Raw genomic sequence first — 19601 nt, forward strand, 5'->3', positions numbered from 1 at the left:
GAACGAGGCAAACTCCAGGGTTCTCAGAAAATGAATCGTGCTCCACGCACGGAAAAATATATTTCGAAGAACATGAATATGACAGTTTGTTGTAGTGGTAAAAGAAATAAAAGAAAATTTAACAAAAATGGACAAAAATGATTCAAATTCTTGGGGATGCTAGAAAGTCACTCGTGACTTCTGCCACCCCAAGAATTTATCATTTTTTTACAATTTTCTTTTATTACTCTAACCACTACAACAAACTATCATACTCATGTTCATCAAAATAAATTTTTCCGTCCAAAATCTATAATAATTCGTATTTGAACACTTGTAATCAACGATCTAAAACCTAAATATAAAGATATTTGAACCTTTTTTTTTTTTTTTAATTTTCTTCTATCTAAATCTAAACTACATATTACTAAAACCCTCTTTTTCAACCAAGGCGGGCTCAAAGCACGCAGAACAAGGCGAACTCCCGGGTGCTCAGAAAACTAGTTGGGCTTCACGCAAGGAAAAATATATTTTGAAGAACATGAATACGAGAGTTTGTTATGGTGGTAAGAAAAATAAAAGAAAAATTAACAAAAAAATGTACGAAAATGATTCAAACTCTTAGAGGTGCAAGAAAGCCAGACTCACTTTTATTTTTTTGACTTTTTACCGTTGTAATTTTTTTTTTTTAAAGGATCAACTAGTGGCTTTGCCAGCCTTCTCCTAGCACCATCGTGCGATTCATACCATATCGTCCATAAAAATAGACAAAAACAAAAAGTGGATAAACAGAAGATCTGCGTGTATTGAATTTTAAATATATATTTTTAAACCGAATTTTAAATATTAAAGCTGAAAAAGAGTAAAATTAATAAATTAAAAAAGAAAAAGAAAAAAGATATTAGAGTGATTTGGAATGTAGCCAGAACGATGTTCGTTTTGATTGTAAATTTCCTGGTTTATAGCTCTAACTGCCTTGACATTTTATTGATAATTCATCCAAGACAATTCAAGAAAGAATATTTATAATTAATTTCCATGTTTAGTTACAAATAATATTTGCTTGAAAAACAACTTCCCAAGAAAAGAAAGGATATCTTTTTTCTACACAAGTAACCGGCAAATTCAACTCCCATCTACCTATAAGATGTACGAAAAGAAAATAGAATCAAGAAATCACAAGCCATGGACCTCCTTCATTGCCTCATGGAACCGTGTATTCGCAATGCTACGGTCGATGATACACATACTTTGTTCTCGGGTCCACGATGAGACCCTTCCCACCGTTCACTTCCAGATCGTGCCTGCATTGATCACGGTCACAAAATCCATCAGAACCAATCATCTGTTTACCTTGTAATACAATCATTGCATACTAGTGTTTTTAAATGCAGGTTGCTATAGAAATCACGATGGTGGAAAGGAACAAAGAAACTCAACTGGAACACAAAGTCGGGGATGGTCAACTGCTCACGAGGAACATATCGAAAGAGCTGCAGTAATCTATCTACATATACCACTTTCTTCCAGACCTAGAAACAAAAGTTAGAATAACATTCACTTACAGCAGGCTTTTTAAATGATGTGAAGTCTTGATAAACAAGAAATCACAAATAAAATTAGGCATACCACATTGTCCACGAACAGTTGCAGGGCAAATATTGCAGCCTTCAGTCCAAACGTCGGGTGAAGGATGTATATTGCCTATGTAAAGAAGATAAAGATTAGAGACGCAGACACAATTGCTAACATATATGGACAAACGAAGTGATACCTACATGCAGATTACGATGGTGTTTACGACCAAGTATCTGTTGTACCCTTCTCATCCACCCCAAGTCTGGCTGCCTGCAATACATGCACGAAAGGAAACTCAATTATTTAGAGTGACTTGCTATCAATATACGCTATTAAGGTACTGATCATCACTTGTATTCATAGTCAGAAATTAATATTCCACCAAAGAAGTTACGTCAATCTACGTTAATTTGGCAGTCCTTGTGAGAGTTCAAAATTTCTTTTTTCATCTTTCATAGAAACTGAACCGTTACGTGGAGTGTGAGTATAAAATAACATGAAAAACCTTTTGAACCTAGAATTGTTTTCAGTTTTGCATTTTCTGAAACTCAACTGCGAACAACTTACAGCTGTAAAGATGCTGCAGAATGGAAGTATACAATAGTATAAGGCTTTTGTATTAAGGGTTCAAACTCCTGCAAACCAATAAACAAGATTAGATATATAAGTCGCCAACAACATAACTAGCAAAGATGCAGTCTCTACAGCATATGCAAATTAACCCCAACTTTAATGATGTACTACCTTAACAACATAGTGTACAAATCGTTCTAGATCAAGACATCGCAAAAGAAAATGTGCCCCCACAACCACCATTACAGGACGACCCTCACTGTCAACCCCACCTCGGTAACTGAAATAGACAGAAAAATAGACAGATGTTTAAATGTATACATCTCATACAGCCATTCAGATTCAACCATTTTTAGATTCATAACATTCTTAGTTTCAGCCACCACTAGGTACCAACATATCAATATTTGCACTGTTTTAATAACATAATAAAAGCTTATCCTTTTTTCTGTGAAAGAAGATATGAGCCAACCGAAGTGCTACTAATACAACAACAACAACAAAGCCTCTGCCCGCTAAGTGGGGTCGGCTGTATGAATCCTAGAACGCCATTGCGCTCGGTTCTGTGCCACGTCTTCCGTTAGATCTAAGTACTCTAAGTGCTAGAATAAAAAGCACTTTACATATTAACAGCTGTCCAGCTGTGAAAATCAACAAGCTTAAGACTCCACAGCTGCCACTATGTCAATGATGAAAGAGATAAATCTTACACAATTTTCATTTCTGCAATTTCTGAAAGATTAAGAGAATTTGCTTTAGCAAGGTATCTTGAATGAAGTGAGTATTCTTCTGCAGCAGACAATGGAGGTCCACCAAGGTCGCCAAACCCAAGCATTTTAGCACAATTCCATCCACTTTGTGCTTGAGCATTTTTCTCCCATTGTTCCTTGCGTCTCTGATCTGGGTCTTTTATTAAGGACATGAAGGCAGGATCCAAAAACGAATCCAAATATGTTGAGTTCCTATAGAACAACTTCAGCAAGTTAGTTAAGGATTTTAACCAAAAGAGATAATGATAGTGGTATAGCAAAAGGAACAATAAGCTTGATAACCACAAAAACAGAGAACATAAGTGGACAGACATCTATGAAGTATGAAAATTGACATATGAAACATGGAATTCTTCAGAAGCTTTCAGTGGCAAGAATTTCCAAGTATTTCTCTTGATATTAGTCAAAGCCCCAAGTTTTCTCTTTGACATGTTAAAAAATTCTCATTGAGTCATTGACTGACCTTCGTACTAAGCCAACATCACTCACAGGAAGCTCAACTGGAGCCTGGGGAGGCTTTGGAATATTCTTTTTGGGCAAAGGCTTTATTCTGATTTTGCGCTCATCTATAATTGTCTCGCCATTTTCATCACCTACATCTGCAGGAAGCTTCAACACGGCAATCTCCTCTTCGAGTTTATCACGGGGAAAGTAAAGCGGAAGCAATCTAGGTTGGAAAAAAAGTGAAGGGAAATGATTTCTCAATATTTTGTAACAGTAAAACCAAGAGTGGCGTTTATAAGTCATATATATATCATGGTGAAGCAGCATGTGCTCCATAAATAAATAGCTATATTTATCAACCTTTTGTATATCTCTGTATCCATTGATGTGATAGTACAAAACACAACAGCTGCGATTTTGTCTTTCTGCTTTTCCAGAAACCGTCGCACAGTCCCTGAAAACAAGCAGAAAATAAATAAGCTGAAGAGTAAAGAATGAAAGAAATAATTGAATCTTCAGTGAACTTTACCAGCAGCAATTAAAACATGGACGTATGTACATGACTAAAAATTCGAATAATCCAGCACTTATACGAATGGATAAGCAAGTTATATTTATCACAGAATGCAAAAGACGTGCATATATTTTAAAGATGGGGATCTATGTGTACCATAATCTAACTCATCATAAGAGATTGCATCTGCAAGAGATAACAGAGCCATCCACACATTGTTATCCTTTTTTTTTTCCTTTGAACTTTTATTTTGAATATTGGTTGATTGTTATCCTTTCCACACCATACAACATTAATGTTACGATTTTGTATATAATCCAACAAAAGCTAGTATCAGCCTTTCTATGTTCCATGGATGCCCAAATATGCTTAATGTACTTCACGTGCTTCACATAATACATCATTGCAAGGAAACTAATTTCTGAAACATGTACGAAAGTAACTCACTTATAGCAACATGGGCGGCTGGCTCACGGGGGTAGTTCTTAGATTCTGTATATATACAACCCATTGCAATGCTACAATATATTGGCCAAACAAAATAAGCTTCATACTTTATAAAGAACAAAACAAAAGGGAAGAACAATTGAAAAGAATACTAAACACAAAATGGCACAGCAATCATCTGCCAAGCACCTTTGCAGGCCACTGTCAATGAGAAGTTCAAGGCAAGAACGATAACAATGGCTCAGAGCATTTTCTGCAGCAGTATGGTATTTCACTGCATACTTGGGACCGACAGTATGGATAACTCTCCTGGAATGTACAAGGAAAGAAACATCATTCATTAAGTCTAGATACAGAAATGAAAGAGTATTTGTGCACAATGAGCACTCTAAATGAAAACTGCACTGATATACTCACCTAGCTGGAAGGTCGTATGCTTTAGTGACCTTTGCCATCCCTGTTCTACATCCACCCTGCCAACATAAAAAAGGTATATCAAATCAGTTGACTCTTAATAAAAAAAAAACCGATTCTGACAGAACACCACAGGGAGCTTTAAAAAGCCAATGACATTGAAAGTTCTATGTTGTATCCCATTCAACATCTTCAATTTCACCCATAAATCTGTATTCACATTGCATTTCAAATATCAAGAACCGTACGAAGAATGACTGAAGACAAGAACTCTAGTGCAAATAAGTATAGCATACCAGTGCTGCACATTCTTCTGCAAGACCAGGTCCAGCCGCAGCATGCAAACCAGGACTACAATGTGCTTCATCCATGTTCTGTAAATTGTCCAATCAAAAAACTTAGACACTTGTCTCTTTTACCAATGTCACCAGGTTTATACATCAAGGAATCTCTATCAAAGATTCATCGTCACAACCTAGTGCTCACCTCATTTGTAGAATTCACTACTGCATCAACTTCGAGATTCCATGGGTTCCCTCTCCATAGATATGTCTTTGAATTAATTTCATGGTCAACTGGAAATCTTGAGACCATCCCATTGATACTGCTCTCTCCCCCAGATTGGGAAGTTAAAGGATCAGGAAAATACGAATTTGAAAACGAAGGATCTTCATTGTCATATTCCAAGGAAGCACGATACTCTGAATTGCTCCACCGTGGAACTTGATCCAAAGTGACAACACAATCCCCGCTATCAGTTGGAGATCCACCCCGGGTTGCAGTCGTGGCCGTAGCCACAGTCCGGTACATTTTGGTGACTCCGAATTGCAGTCACAATCCCGCAGCGAAAATCACTAGTATACACCAGAACTTTCAAAATTCAAGCATCAACTCCAATGTGAATTCTACAATGCTAACCAAACTAATCACACAGGATTCCCCTGAAACCGAAAGATCGAAGCTATGTGACAATCAAATTTATCACATTTATATACAAATAAGATCATTGATTTCAACAAAGTTACATAATTTAGCTAAAAAAATTGAACTTTACAAAACCAAAGAAACCCTTTACCTAATTTTACCAATTCCAATTCCGCGCGTAATTTCAACCGAAAAAATCACCTTCTCTTCTTCCTCCTTTATTTTTCTTGGCTGAGAAGCCCCAATTCCAATTCAAATTCTGATAGAGCAAAATTTCAAAGCACCAGACAGCTGAATTTGTTACAAATCCCGTTTGGCAGCTGAGAAACTGCAAGAAATGAAATGAATTCAATTGTCCGTTACACAGACCAAGGAGACCGTACATCTAACCGTACGCCGAAATTTGCCGAGAAACTGAGATTGAAGATGAAAATCGAACAAATAAAATAACATAAAAAATTGAAGAAATTGTAAAATTCGTTGGGAAGAGAGAGAGAGAGAGAGTACCAGAGAGAGAGAGCTATGATCGCTGGTCAAGCTATGATTGCTGGGTCAAGCTAATGATGGCTGGGTCGGTGAGCTTGCAATGCCCGTGGGATTTTGGCCATGAATAGTACATACACACAAATATTGTAAAACTAAATTATTAGTTATTTTATATTTCTTTTTTTCCTGCTGGACTTTTTATTTTTTATTTTGTTTCCTTGTCTTTTTGTCTTTGACTGACTAGGAATATCAGAACCAAGACAGATTTATCATTATGGATGCCCAAAACACTTTTAAATAAATGTTTTTAGATTTTAAATCACTTACTTCAATCAGAAGCACGAGATATGTTTCTTGCATAAAGTATTTGTGTGTTTTTATAGGATTTACTTGTATTTAAAAAAAAAATTAATTTTAAAAATATTTTCATAAAAAACGTTTTCTGTTATTTTAAAAGCATTTTCAGACAAGTCATTTCTATACATTATGATGAGTACATAAGAAAATCAACCCACATATTATAATTTGAATATAGTAATAACATCACGTAAACGTGTTTTAAGTTCATCAAAGTTTCTCCGAAACTACCTCTTGTCTAAAATTGTGAGACCATCCATTTTAAAACCAAATTTTTTCTTGTCTGGTTGAATAAATTAGTTTTGGACAAATTTATTCATGAACAATTTATGCGACATGACATGCAGATAATTATATATAAATATAAATTAGATAAAAGCCGCACACTAAGTACGTATATTTTTTATGTTTTTTCATATGTGCGATTTTGATGCAAAGTAGAAAAATCCACATCACTCTCATTATGAAAATGAAATTATAGATTTAAATGTTTGGAACTTTGTAAATTAAGATGGTAAACCTTTACCTACTTTTTAAAATTCAATTTTTTCTTCTTGTCCTACGTCATGCTTGCCATTTTACTAGTCTATCCGTATGCGCTTTTGCGGCGACGTAGACTAAATACTGTATCAATTTACGTATCAATTGGATCGTTATATGCTCGTAGTGGTCGTGATCGTCTACTCATATTACATACGTATCCATGTCTTCAAATATCAATTTACGTATCAATTGGATCGTTATATGCTCGTAGTGGTCGTGATCGTCTACTCATATTACATACGTATCCATGTCTTCAAATGAGAAGCTCCTACAAGTTTGATTTCTACCATTACTTGGAAATTAGGGTTTACACAAAGCATAAGTCGGTGGATATCAATCCTTGACGCCAGCTTTCTCCTTCAACATTGCGATGAACTTGTCTTTCTCATCAGGTGTCATTCCCTCTGCCGAGCAATCTCCAACTCCCCACTCTGCCCCCCGTATGCAGTACTTGTCTTGAATTTCTTTACTATTCCTGCACAGTTTCAGTTTCACACAGAACACGTCTGATTTTGTTTCGACGTTGATATTGTTGCCTCATTCCTTAACAACGCGATTGTTTGACATAAATGGTATCAAAAGCATTGGTCACTCCTTTCAAGCGTCTACTCTCGTTCTACTGTTAGGCCGTTTAGGGTTTATAGCAGTAGCACGAGCCTAGAGCTTTCACACTTCCAATTATGCAAGCAATTAGGAAAGCACGAACCAGGAATCTACTTACTTTTCTTTGTTGAGCTTGGATTTTTCTAGTAGCTCCTTCAGTATTGGACTTGATCCGAATCTTGCATCATTTTCTGCATACTTTTTCTGGTTTTCTTCTGCAATAATATATAATTGAACAACGTTGTGTCACATTTTTCAATCAGCATGTTGAACGTAAATGAATGTAAATATTCAGAGAGAGTTGAAGTCGAACCGTTGAAGCGTTTGAGGAAGTCGATTTGAGGCAACTCAGGACCTGGAACCGATTCAATTCCAGTCGATCCTGATAGAAATCCAGCACTGGCTGCAACACCAAATTCCTCCCACATTCAGCTCCCTAATTTGAAAAATACCCCTATGCTAGAGGACTAATATACTTTCACGTTGGCTCAATAGTAGCAACGGTCCTTGAACTACACCTTAATTTGCATTTTGGTCCGTGAATTCCAAAAATAAGTCTCGCCGTCCTCCAATTTAATATTGAGTTGCACTGTTAGAGAACGGCAGACTTATTACTTGGCTCCTTACGTGTAAAAGTTATTCTGTCTTTGTATAATTACAATACAAAAAATTATTACACACACGTCAAATTTTAATAATGACTTCTTAGTTCTTACGTATTTCCATCTTTTTAGGGACGAAAATGCAACTCAATGTATAGTTGAGGACCATCGCTACAATTAAGCATTTTTTTTTCCATTTGTTATATCATCTGTTATATTCTGCTCAAATCGCAAGGCAAAGATAAAGAATAAATCATCGTATTGGGTCTTTTGAACTGCATACCTGGATTTGAGCCGAGAAGAATGGCAGCTGAAGCAGCCAAAGAAAGAGAGGTTTGGAGAAGAACACGGCGGGGAGACGTCGGCGCCGGAGAAGAACTAGAACAAACTACTACTGTGGTAGGTCTTTTAAAGACATCTAAATTTGTGTGTGAAATATGAAAGGAAGGATGGGAGCGGAAGAGAGCTGAGACTGAAGAGGAAACCATGGTTTGGCTTATACCACAGCCCCAGCCCGAATAAAGAGATAACAAGCAGAGGGATACTTATATTTACGGCTTATATCGACCACAGAAGCATCCAACTGCTTTTGGCGCTTTTCAACGTTTTTTCACTAAACGGCATTGTATTTTTACTCAAGTCGTCGTTTGAGGTGACAAAACAAAAACGACATGTTTTTTTCCCTCTGTTTTTTAGGCTTTTCAAGTCTTTATGATGGAGGCAATGCTAGAAGAGGAGGAAATCCATCTTAGAACTTCGAGTAATGGAGTAAATGCGTTAAATTTTGAAAGTTTTGAACACATGTCATTCATACATACAAAATGCTAGAAAAACACGAGTAGTTTTTTAATATGATTATCACACTGTCACGTAATATTATTAATTCATTCATATTATAACACGTGTATACATTATTTTAACAGGTGATACTTGTTTGTATCCAAAGTCCACTTTGTTGTCCACTTACTTAGTTGTGATATTCAAATGAGAACTAAGAAAACAGACGATTCTAATCGCGATACAACCGTGCAACTAGATGAACAAGGAGATGGCGATGGTGAGCCTCAGTGGGCAGTGGTTTTGGGTTAGCAGTAATGCGGCATGTCGTAGGAGGGGTGTCAAGTGGCCCATGCTGGAGCTCGGGAAAACAATGACATTAGTTTCAGGGGTTTGGAGGAGGCTGCCGGAGTCGGCAGACATCTTTGAAGGGAGGTGGTGGTTATGGTGGTTTCTAAAACAGAGAGATTTGAGTGTGGAGAGGCCACATTGTAAAACTTGCATTAGGTCATAACTGCAAGTAAGAATGCCCAACAACGATACCTTCGACGTCATTTTTTGTGAGAGTAGGCCAACAAGTGGAAGAAATAGTGAAATACTGAAACCGAAATTGACGATAGCCTGCGACAAATCCTTTGGTTAATTACACGAAACTCTCCTATTCTCTCTTTGTTTTTAATGGTCACTCGTGCAGTATGTTTGCACCTAAAACAAAGCCAGTCGAGAAAATCATCCTTCAATCATGGCCTTAGCAGCATCGATCAAAAGTGGTCTAAATTTTTTAGAAGCTCGACCGAGCACTGTGTATCCTTCCTTGTCTTCCACATCCACGTCTGCTCCGTGCCTTATTAGAAGGAGAGAAACCTGTCATCGACCAAAAATGAATGGAGATCTGAGAAAACATTGAATTATGCTTTCTGTTAGACAAAACTAGAAGTTAATACAAAGTTCTTTCTTCCCATGTCAACTTGGTATTAAAATTGATAACATAGAAGTGCACCATTAACATGTACCAAGTGTGAAACAGTAAAAAATTATAACCTAAGGTCTCTGAGTACGAAGAAAAGGTTCAAACCAAGAGGGAAACAATATATGCAGGTCATAATAACTGTTGCAACCTCTGCAGAAGGCAGATAATCGCAGAGCAAAACGGTTAAGTTTATTTCCCATTTACAATGGGCCTATTTGTCTAGCAATAACAAAAACAGAGATTTAAAAGAATGCCAGGAATTCGGAAGAAGAAATGAAACACCACAGGGCTAGAGAGAACAGGTTAAGCACTCATTCAACAGGTTCTAAAAAGCCAGGATCAAGGTCAGTGTTTAAAATCAATTGGAGAAACACCAAAAATCTTCAAGCCCTTCTTACAATAGTTGACATTAGCCAGAAGCATTATATGGTATGAAGCCGCTAAGACAATAAAGTAAGGCGCATATTACAGTCAAGTCCATACTAGTCAAACAAAGACAGAATGAAATACTGTAAATTGCAACCAAGCATGCATTTCCAGATTTCCTAAGACTAATCTCTTTCCCAACTCTTTATTTCATTGCTAAAATCTGAATCAGAAATGCTCAATCCCAACTGGCTTATTAAAACGAGAGCGCGGAAAGTAGGGTCAACAAGAACAATAAAAGTGGCATTCATGATGTACTTCTTGACCAACCAAACAAATATATCCATGTGTGCGGCAAAAATAAGAATCTCTTTCTCAGAGTCACCCAAACCGACCTCTTTGTTATCGCAAATCACCGCACCCATGAGAGGAGTCTGACCAGCTCTATCAACGGCATCAACTTCTGCCCCTTCCTCAATTAAAAGCTCACACAGTTCTGATTTTGCAGTGCTAGCTGCCCGGTGCAATGGGGTGCAACCAACCTGAGCACAATGCATACCATATGATCACAATTCAGCAAATACAAACAAATTAAAAGAAGTTAAACACTCCAGCAGCAACGGTGCTCATTAAACTGGATACATACTTAAAGGTTCTCCTTCACCAGATAAAGCACTATTATGTGAAGTTACAAACCTTGTCCTTCAGATTAACATTTGCCCCATGGGAGATCAAACTCTGAGTAATCTCAAACCATCCCTTACTGGCAGCATAATGAAGGGCAGATCGACCGCCATTGTTCTTTAAATTAACATCAACTCCTGTTAAGAACCATAAAATCAGAACACTGAGATAGCACAATCAGCCATGTTCAAGTAACCACCATTGTTTTCAAATGATATTCTACTTTAAACTCGATTATATTTTAAACCCAATTAAACAACGAGGAGGGGGATTTGAAACTTGAGTGCATAGAGGAGCACATCCGCTCTAGCCAACGTGACTACGCCCACCAAGTCTACTACATTGCCTGGTTAACGGTGCTACAAACAACATGAAGTCATGAAGCATATAGCCATGAAATCTGACAAGTGACAAATTTACCTTTGCTTAGCAACAGCTCAACTATTTCCGAATTCCCAATGCTGGCCGCAGAATGAAGCGGCGCCCATCCGTCTTCATCTGTGCTGTTTATCACACTTGTTGATTCATCAGCAGCAATCAGCAACTTCACCACCTGAGTCCCCAAAAAGCCACAAATTCATCAGCTTCAAAGCAGAGAATATTACAACTTAAAATTACAATTGAAGCTAAATGAGAACAAGCTCAAAGTACTGATTTTCAATTGAAACTGAAATCAAACAGAAAGCAGAGGGCACCCTCAAATTTTCTCTAATTTTCCCTCAGTTTCTCGGGAACCACACAGGAATTTGAGGAATGTGGGAGAAGACGAACCTCGGAGCGGCCCGAGGAGACGGCGACGTGGAGGATGGAGCGGGCGTCCTCGTTCCTGAGAGAGAAAGCTTCGGCGAGCTGTTTCTGTGAGAGAGATTTGAGCGCCGAAGAATCGCCGGTCTCGGCGGCTTTGAAGAGGTCTTCGGCTTTGAGTTTCTGCTCGGACGGCGTTCGATGATCGATCTCCATGTCCACGGCGAACTGTACGGAGCAAGCTGGGAGTTGGGGATTTTGGGGATTTTACAGGGAGTTCTTCCCGGTTTATTTCGTGTTGGACAAGTTGCAACTTGACGGTGTTAAAAAACACTTCCAAATGAAAAGTTCTTTGGGCCGCAACTCGAAGGCTCCATAACTTACAAGTATGTCAGGCAAAGTTGACATGTAAGCCCAATACTGGCCCAACTTGAAGCCCATTGCATACGTGGATCCTTCAAGTTCCATTGCATACGTTACTTTGAAGGAGAAATTTTTAATTGTGACAGAAACACAAGTGGTACATTACGTTTTTTTAATAGAAATTGTGGAAATTTTCATTTTTTAAGTTATTAACTTTTTAGCACACATATCTCACCATTTGTACAGTGACACGTGATGTACCATCCCGTGTATTGGTCACATTGAAAATTCTCTCGCTTTGAAGGGCCAAGGGTTTGCTTTCCCCTAATTGCATGTCTCGTTTGTGTGCGACCACGTCATCCTTGTAACGTTACTTGTAAAAGTATGAAATTTTATGTGTTTATTAGTATTGATTTTATGTTGTTTGTTTTTTTATAAGCTATAGTGTTAGTGCGATAAATCGTTAGTTGTTGTAAAAAAGATAATTGATGGAGATTGAACTCGCATTAAAGTACGTAGATATAAACTACTGTGGTAAAGCGTCATCTACAATAATATATTGGGTTTACTTACGAAAATGATACTAATTGGATGATAATATTGAAAAAAAATTAGTGCATTGCTTCAGAAGGTGTCAAAAAATACACATTAATAAATAACATTGATCAAATATTAATCCAATAATATGTATTAATCAAATGTAACTAAATATTTTTAAATTGACTAAAATCACTTTTAGAGAAAATGTTTTTAGATTTCAAAAGCACTCGAACTGCTTTATGTTAGAAGCACAAGTTATGCGCTTCTTATAGAAATCACTTTTTTCAAAATTTACTTGAAATTTTACCTAAAATTGATTCCAAAAATATTTTAATTCAAATAGCTTTCAACTATTTTAAAGGTAATTTCAATCTAATATATATGTCAACGTGTCTGTAAGAGTGGACCAAAATGTTAAATATGAAACAGGATAAGATACAGCCACAATCACAAAAATCGTGTGGCTAGCAGGGGTTGCTCATGTCCAAAGTCCAGAACCAAAAGTCCAAAAGGGGTTTGTTGTAGGAGTTATTCTTCGAAAAAGGATCCTCGACGAATTTATTTTTTGAAGATTCGGTAATCGTGTCTGTTCGCATCATTTTCTTTATTCTTCACATGATTCACCAAGAATTTTTTACTGTACTATACGTATCCTTGAATAAAAAAATCAACATAAAGCTTAGATGCCTAAAAACACTTGGTAAACCACCATCTAAAAAAAACTTAACACAATAACGAAGTAAGTTTCAACTCAAGGTTAATTTCTAGGTTAGGTAAAAATGATTAGCTTATGTTACGCTCTCTATAAATATGTTGCTAATGCAATTCCATTAAGGATTCATTTGTTTTTATTGGAAGAAATTTTATTACGGTATTGTTTGGATGAGCTATTTTTAAATTCTAAGACATATAGATCAAATAAAGAAGAAATAGATTAGAAAAAATAGGTGGGAATTATTAGAAAATAGAGCTCATGAGCATTATAAAAGTATGTGACACAGATTTGTAAATTATTCATCCCAAATGCTTATATACAAATCTCTTTATCAGGCCGTTTTTATATTCAAGTAATACATTTTTAATCCCTCGTTGCAAGGACAGAGACAACTAAAGTTCATTAGGAGCAACTGGCCCAACTAAAGTTTTGTGTAGAGGAAAAAAATCAACATGCTTACAGGAGATTTATCATATTTAAATATTTTGGTTGAAATTTTCAACAAGTATGATAAGTTATTATTGTGAAAAATATCTACAAGCTGACTGAATAAAATTTGAAAATAAAATAAAACCAATGAAATTATAAAAAAAAAATTTACTTTCAAAGTCCTGAAATTGGCTTCCACTAGAAAAAAAATTAACTCAGTCCTTGCTCATCTGTGATTTTTCATCGCTATGTCATATCTTTATAATTTGAAAATTCGATAAATATTTGTGTAAAGAAAAATGCAATGACTTAAAGGGATTGAAATAAAGAAAATGTTTCCTTTTGGCTTTTGTTCTTTAAGCGAGACGTGGATTTAACATCACCACGTAAAAGGTCCACCGACAATCATAAAATATATCCAAATATCCAACCACCGATAAGCATGTGCAAGTCAATTTATATGTCACCGGATTCAACCCGTTTTATCAAATCCTCCTTACAAAGCAAAGCACTTGTTCCTACTTTTCTTCACTCACTGATGGATCGGCTTTCATCAGCTTTCTCTTCCGGAGGTTACGGGGACAAAGACTACGATGATCAATACGATGGCCAAAGAAAATCCGGGACCGAGGGTCACCACCGGTCCGGAGGTTACGGGGACAAAGACCAAGACGATCAATATGGTGGCGGGAGAAAATCCGCGACTGAGGGTCACCACCGATCTGGAGGTTACGGGGAGAAATACCAGGACGATCAATATGGCGGCGAGAGAAAATCTGTGACCGAGGGTCACCACCGGTCCGGAGGATACGGGGACAAATACCAGGACGATGAATATGGTGGCGAGAGAAAATCCGCGACTGAGGGTCACCACCGGTCCGGAGGATACGGGGACAAATACCAGGACGATGAATATGGTGGCGAGAGAAAATCCGCGACCGAGGGTCATCACCGGTCCGGAGGATACGGGGACAAATACCAGGACGATGAATATGGTGGCGAGAGAAAATCCGCGACCGAGGGTCACCACCGGTCCGGAGGATACGGCGACAAATACCAGGACGATGAATATGGTGGCGAGAGAAAATCCATGACTGAGGGTCACTACCGGTCGGGAGGTTATGGGGACAAAGACCAGGAAGATCAATATGGTGGCGAGAGAAAATCCGCGGCTGAGGGTCACCACGGGAAGCAGGAGGGCCACTACGGGAAACCGGGACATGCTGCACCGACGACGAGCGAGCTGATGTCGAGTGCCAAGATTGTGGCGGAAGCAGCCAAATCTTCGATGAACAAAGGCAGCGGGGAAAAGATCGACAGAGCTAGGGTTTCAGAGGCTGCTAGTAACATCCTAAGTGCTGCCGCGCACTATGGGAAGCTGGACGAGAAAGAAGGACTTGGGAGTTATGTTAAAAGGGCTGAGGATATGCTTCACAAGTACGGCGGCGGCGGCGGCGGAAGCGGCGGAGGAGGAAGCCACTACTCTTCTGAGTCTCATAACTCTGGAGGAGGAGGCCACTACTCTTCCGAGTCTCATAAGTATGGTGAGGGGAAGGAGAGAAGAGACGATGATGAGAACTATCCGGTGAGCGGAGAGCATGAGACTGGGAAGAAACATGGTAAAAAGGATGAGGACGAGGAGGAAGAGGGTGGATCAGGTGGGTTTGGTGATTATCTTAAGATGGCTCAGGGATTCTTGAAGAAGTGATGATCGTCATAATTAATCACTAATTATGTAAGGTTATTATCCTCATGATCCTGCGGCACTCTCACTTATTTGGCTTTATTAGTTGTTAACTTAATTATGATGTTAGTTAAAAGTTTGTTTTACTTTCTGTATTTGGTTTTAGGCCTTCTTGTTGTTCTGTTTCGGACCCATCGTGTTTTCCTGTGTATTATGTGTATGTATTTCTTAAGCAATTGTGTTTGTGTCATGTAGAAGATTTATCTCTCTGGGGGCTCTACTTTTCTTTCAAATAAAACCTCAATGCATATAAGAAATATCGATCGTACATTTAGATGTTGCGCCCTATTGAAGTTTTTCTCTCGATGAATGAGTGGCCGCAAAAATTCTGCTTAAATATTTGGCTTTCTATGATAATTAAAGAATAAAAAAAAGTGAGCCATCAATTAACATCACCCAAAATAAAAGTTGTTTGTGGATAATGCATTAAAAACGGGTACATCACAAAGTGGAGAGAATATATACCCATTGAGAGTGTCGTATATATTCACCAATAAGCTAATCAATTTCTCATCACTCTATGAAAAAAAATACAAAAATATAGAGCACTGCTACATTTTCTTTGAATTAACTAATGGATCGGCATCATGGGGATGAAGAGGATGATCAGGGCGAACATCGTGAGCGGAAAATGGGAGGAGCGAAGGAGAAAGGCGGGAAGCCATCGATGGGGGAGGTGATGTCGAGCGCGAAAATTGTGGCGGGCGCGGCTAAAGGGGAGAAGTACGACAAAGCTGAGGTTTGCAAGGCTGCCAGCACCGTTCTAAGCGCTGCCTCCACATACGGTGGTTTCGACGAGAAGGAAGGCATGGGGAGTTACATCGGCAAGGCCGAAGGTTTGCTCCGCAAGTACGGCGGTGGTGGCACAGAGGGTGAGGGAGGTGGCCACAAAACTTCTCATTCTTCAGCTTCTGAGTCGGAGGAGAGCCGTAAAGGCAAGAAAAAGCACACTAAAAAGGATGACGGTGAGGAGGAGGGTGGGCATGGTAAATTTGGGGGCTATTTAAAGATGGCTCAAGGTTTCATGAAGGACTAATCCAGCAATCGTCGTTAATCATTAATTACGTAAAGTTAATTGAGAAACTTAGACACACAGATATGTCAGGTGACAATGCAAGGCAATCATGCAGTCAACATTATAACGTGATTCAGTATCGTCACAAGATAATATTTTCGTTGCATAAAAGTTTTTTTTAACATAATAAAAGAATATTGTAAATTATATATGTAAGTTCCACATTATATTAAATTTGATTAATGAGAAACAACTAAACTGAAAAAAAATGGTGCCAAATTGGTGTCTCTAAACATAATCTAAACAGATTTAGCTGATACTTTTCTTTTGGAAAATAAATTTAGGTGTAGTTAGACGGATTAATTTTCAATAGTCCGGTCCGGTTTACAAAGTAATCTGACTGTATATCCACTGAATTGACAAAATAAAAATAACATTAAATCGATTCAATCTTGATTGTTTATTTTTCATACTACTAAATAATCTGGACTATCGTAATTAGACACATCAAACCATCTCTATTTATATCAGGTCTGCCTAACAAAACTTTGATTTTTCTCGGTTGGTTTCAAAAAATTGATAAAAATAAATAAAATATTTAATTTGCATCCTATTCTGTTCTCCTATTGGCCACTCTACTTTTGTTTTTCCAACAGAGGACCTAACCAGAATCCTTGTTGACCAAACAAACCAGAATCGTTATGACACGGGTTTGCCACCTGGCACCCACCCTAATTTTTAACACCGTTACATTCTCTACGGCTCCTTTTCTTCGTTCTTTTAACACGCTAGCTGCAGAGGAACAGATGAACCGAGGAACCGAGCTCTGCTCGCTCATTCATCTGCCGCTCTCTCTCCGCCCTCCTTCTACATCCCCCCACTGCAGTTTCTGTCAATCTTGTCAAAAGGTAAAATTTTGACCTCCTAATCGTCCTCTTTTTATCTTAATTTGCTTTAATCGTCGATTCGAATCTACGTAAATATATGCCGCATTGAAATGTTGAATTTTGGGATAATTGTTTGTTCTGTTCCTTGTTAAAAGCTTGTTAATTTCGCCTGTCAATGCTATGATCGTGCAAATTACTAGAACCCCAAATTATATTTTGCTTAATTATTTGTTGGGTAGTTCATATCCTAGCACTTTGGTTTCTCCACCAGAAATCAATTTATGAGTTTTGGTGGGTACTTTAAAATTATGCTCCATTGTGTTAAAACTTAAGGGTTTTTATGTTAACCTTGGAGAATGGTAAAGTATTTCACGTTCTAGAACCTAAATTGTTGTTGGTTATTCTTTGATTTTTCCCAGTATGCTAAGGGATTGTGCAAATTATAAGGTGTCTACTTCAGTGGTGTAATAATGACTTTACTGTGAAATGGGTAATTGAAGTGATTGGGGTGTCTTGATTCAGACATAATTTTCATCGGAAAGGGATCCTCTCCAGATCCCTTCCACCTAATCCACCGAATCCACCAATCTGGGCCCTTGAAATTTGATTCAACGGCTACAAAACAGGGGGCCCCTTTAAAAGTTTTAATAACTTTAGCTGTTAGATCAAATTTCAAGGGCCTGGATTGGTGGATTCGGTGGATTAGGTGGAAGGGATCCGAAGAGGATCCCCTTCCATTTTCATCAAGCAAGTTTGTGTTAAGGATTTTTGGTGCTGGGTTGGTCTATTGTTGCAGGGGTTGCCAATGTGATGCATGTTTTTGTGTATTTGTTGAATAAATTACTTGTTCACGTCAAAAAAGGATATTCAAATTTGTAGGAACTAAACTAGCTTACTGTTGACAGGGTAAAATTGAAGAATTTTTGAAGATTCAAGTTTCATGGTTGAATGGTGTTGCCGTTTCTGCAGTTTTAGTAATTAACCCCTTATTTTGTGTCGCCCTTATTTATTTGTTACGATGTGGGGTTTTGCTTCAAATGCTATCACAAGCGTTGGACTAAAACGAAGCTCATCAGAGCAGAGTCGGGTTTGCTTGGACTCCTCGGACGATGAATTCTGCTCGAATTCAAGCCAAGAGGAAGGGTTAGAATGCCATATATGCCTGGAATCTTTCAACATTGTCGAGAATGTGCCCCATGTCTTATGGTGCGGTCATACCCTGTGTAGAAACTGTGTCTTGGGGCTTCAATGGGCTCTCGTAAAATTATCCTCTCAAAAGTTTAAGATCCCATTTTTCATTTCTTGCCCTTGGTGCCACCTGTTGTCTTTGCGGCTGATTTATAAGGGTAATCTAAAGTTTCCTCGCAAGAATTTCTTCCTTCTATGGATGGTTGAGAGCTTTAATGGTGATAGGTTAAAGTTTATTCCTGCAATCAGTGGGGAAAATCAACTAATTGGTTCTCCAATAGCAAGTTTGGCTATTGGAAATCAAGCTGCCAACGGTAACCTGAGGAGGAACCGTTCTAGTTGTCCTTCACTTTCAAGGCATAACCGTGATGATAGGGGTGGCCCTGTGGAGCGGCATCAATTCTCGCTGCACAAGTCTTTGGATTGCTTCATTCACATTACATCCAAGTTCCCATTAGTCATATTGTTTCTCGTGATTGCATTTTTCGCAATACCTGGCAGTGCTATTATTTTGGCAATCTACTTGTTACTTACAGTTGTTTTTGCAATTCCGTCTGTCTTGTTATTGTACTTTGCATACCCGATTTTGGAAAGGCTGGTAAAGGAGATAAGCTCGTGACACATCAAATTGAGTCTTTGCTATCCAAAGCCTTCTCAGATTCTGTTGCGTGTTTGACAGTGGAAGTTTCAAGAGTGTATGTCGCAAGTTTTCTTGGGTAATTTGTAAGTTCCGACTTCTGTGTCTAAACAATCAGTCACTGATGTAACTATCATTATTGGTTTGAAGTAACTGATTTCCTTTTGCCCAAGCTTGAGTACTCTCAAGATTGTTGCTCATGTTATTTTAGATGAGGTAATGAAAATTATCGTAGTGAATTTACATGCATGCTTATTTGAAATCCGCAGAAAATGAATATATGGCTATGATGTCTAATTTGCTATATG

The 19601-nt window shown here is 38.0% G+C and overlaps 6 protein-coding genes across 6 annotated transcripts; 3 read left to right on the forward strand and 3 right to left on the reverse strand.

Moving 5' to 3' along the window:
• Nucleotides 1-987: 987 nt before the first annotated feature.
• On the reverse strand, nt 988-6271 carry LOC137736602 (uncharacterized). Its single transcript, XM_068475840.1, has 16 exons — nt 6151-6271; nt 5795-5971; nt 5206-5660; nt 5016-5093; nt 4723-4778; nt 4495-4614; nt 4306-4376; nt 3705-3798; nt 3364-3567; nt 2841-3092; nt 2302-2410; nt 2125-2192; nt 1758-1827; nt 1609-1683; nt 1420-1511; nt 988-1283 (listed from the first exon to the last, which is right to left on the reverse strand). Exons 3-16 carry the CDS (start codon nt 5527-5529, stop codon nt 1208-1210), a joined length of 1689 nt encoding a protein of 562 aa, XP_068331941.1. The 5' UTR covers nt 5530-5660; nt 5795-5971; nt 6151-6271; the 3' UTR covers nt 988-1207.
• A 929-nt stretch (nt 6272-7200) lies between these two features.
• Nucleotides 7201-8767, reverse strand: LOC137736608 (uncharacterized). The gene is made up of 4 exons (XM_068475846.1): nt 8518-8767; nt 7946-8035; nt 7751-7847; nt 7201-7504 (listed from the first exon to the last, which is right to left on the reverse strand). Exons 1-4 carry the CDS (start codon nt 8720-8722, stop codon nt 7363-7365), a joined length of 534 nt encoding a protein of 177 aa, XP_068331947.1. The 5' UTR covers nt 8723-8767; the 3' UTR covers nt 7201-7362.
• Nucleotides 8768-9538: 771 nt separating this feature from the next.
• Nucleotides 9539-12032, reverse strand: LOC137736609 (uncharacterized). The gene is made up of 5 exons (XM_068475848.1): nt 11803-12032; nt 11452-11584; nt 11044-11168; nt 10743-10889; nt 9539-9875 (listed from the first exon to the last, which is right to left on the reverse strand). The coding sequence occupies exons 1-5, from the start codon at nt 11989-11991 to the stop codon at nt 9741-9743; spliced, it is 729 nt and encodes a 242-aa protein (XP_068331949.1). The 5' UTR covers nt 11992-12032; the 3' UTR covers nt 9539-9740.
• Nucleotides 12033-14360: 2328 nt separating this feature from the next.
• On the forward strand, nt 14361-15530 carry LOC137736319 (uncharacterized). Its single transcript, XM_068475606.1, has one exon. It carries the CDS (start codon nt 14361-14363, stop codon nt 15528-15530), a length of 1170 nt encoding a protein of 389 aa, XP_068331707.1.
• A 610-nt stretch (nt 15531-16140) lies between these two features.
• On the forward strand, nt 16141-16602 carry LOC137736320 (nodulin-related protein 1-like). Its single transcript, XM_068475607.1, has one exon. It carries the CDS (start codon nt 16141-16143, stop codon nt 16600-16602), a length of 462 nt encoding a protein of 153 aa, XP_068331708.1.
• A 731-nt stretch (nt 16603-17333) lies between these two features.
• LOC137736607 (uncharacterized) lies at nt 17334-19556 on the forward strand. Its single transcript, XM_068475845.1, has 2 exons — nt 17334-17489; nt 18374-19556. Exon 2 carries the CDS (start codon nt 18487-18489, stop codon nt 19273-19275), a length of 789 nt encoding a protein of 262 aa, XP_068331946.1. The 5' UTR covers nt 17334-17489; nt 18374-18486; the 3' UTR covers nt 19276-19556.
• The last annotated feature ends 45 nt before the right edge of the window (nt 19557-19601 follow it).

The sequence above is a fragment of the Pyrus communis genome, chromosome 6, assembly GCF_963583255.1.
Source record: "Pyrus communis chromosome 6, drPyrComm1.1, whole genome shotgun sequence".
Taxonomy (NCBI): Eukaryota; Viridiplantae; Streptophyta; class Magnoliopsida; order Rosales; family Rosaceae; genus Pyrus; species Pyrus communis.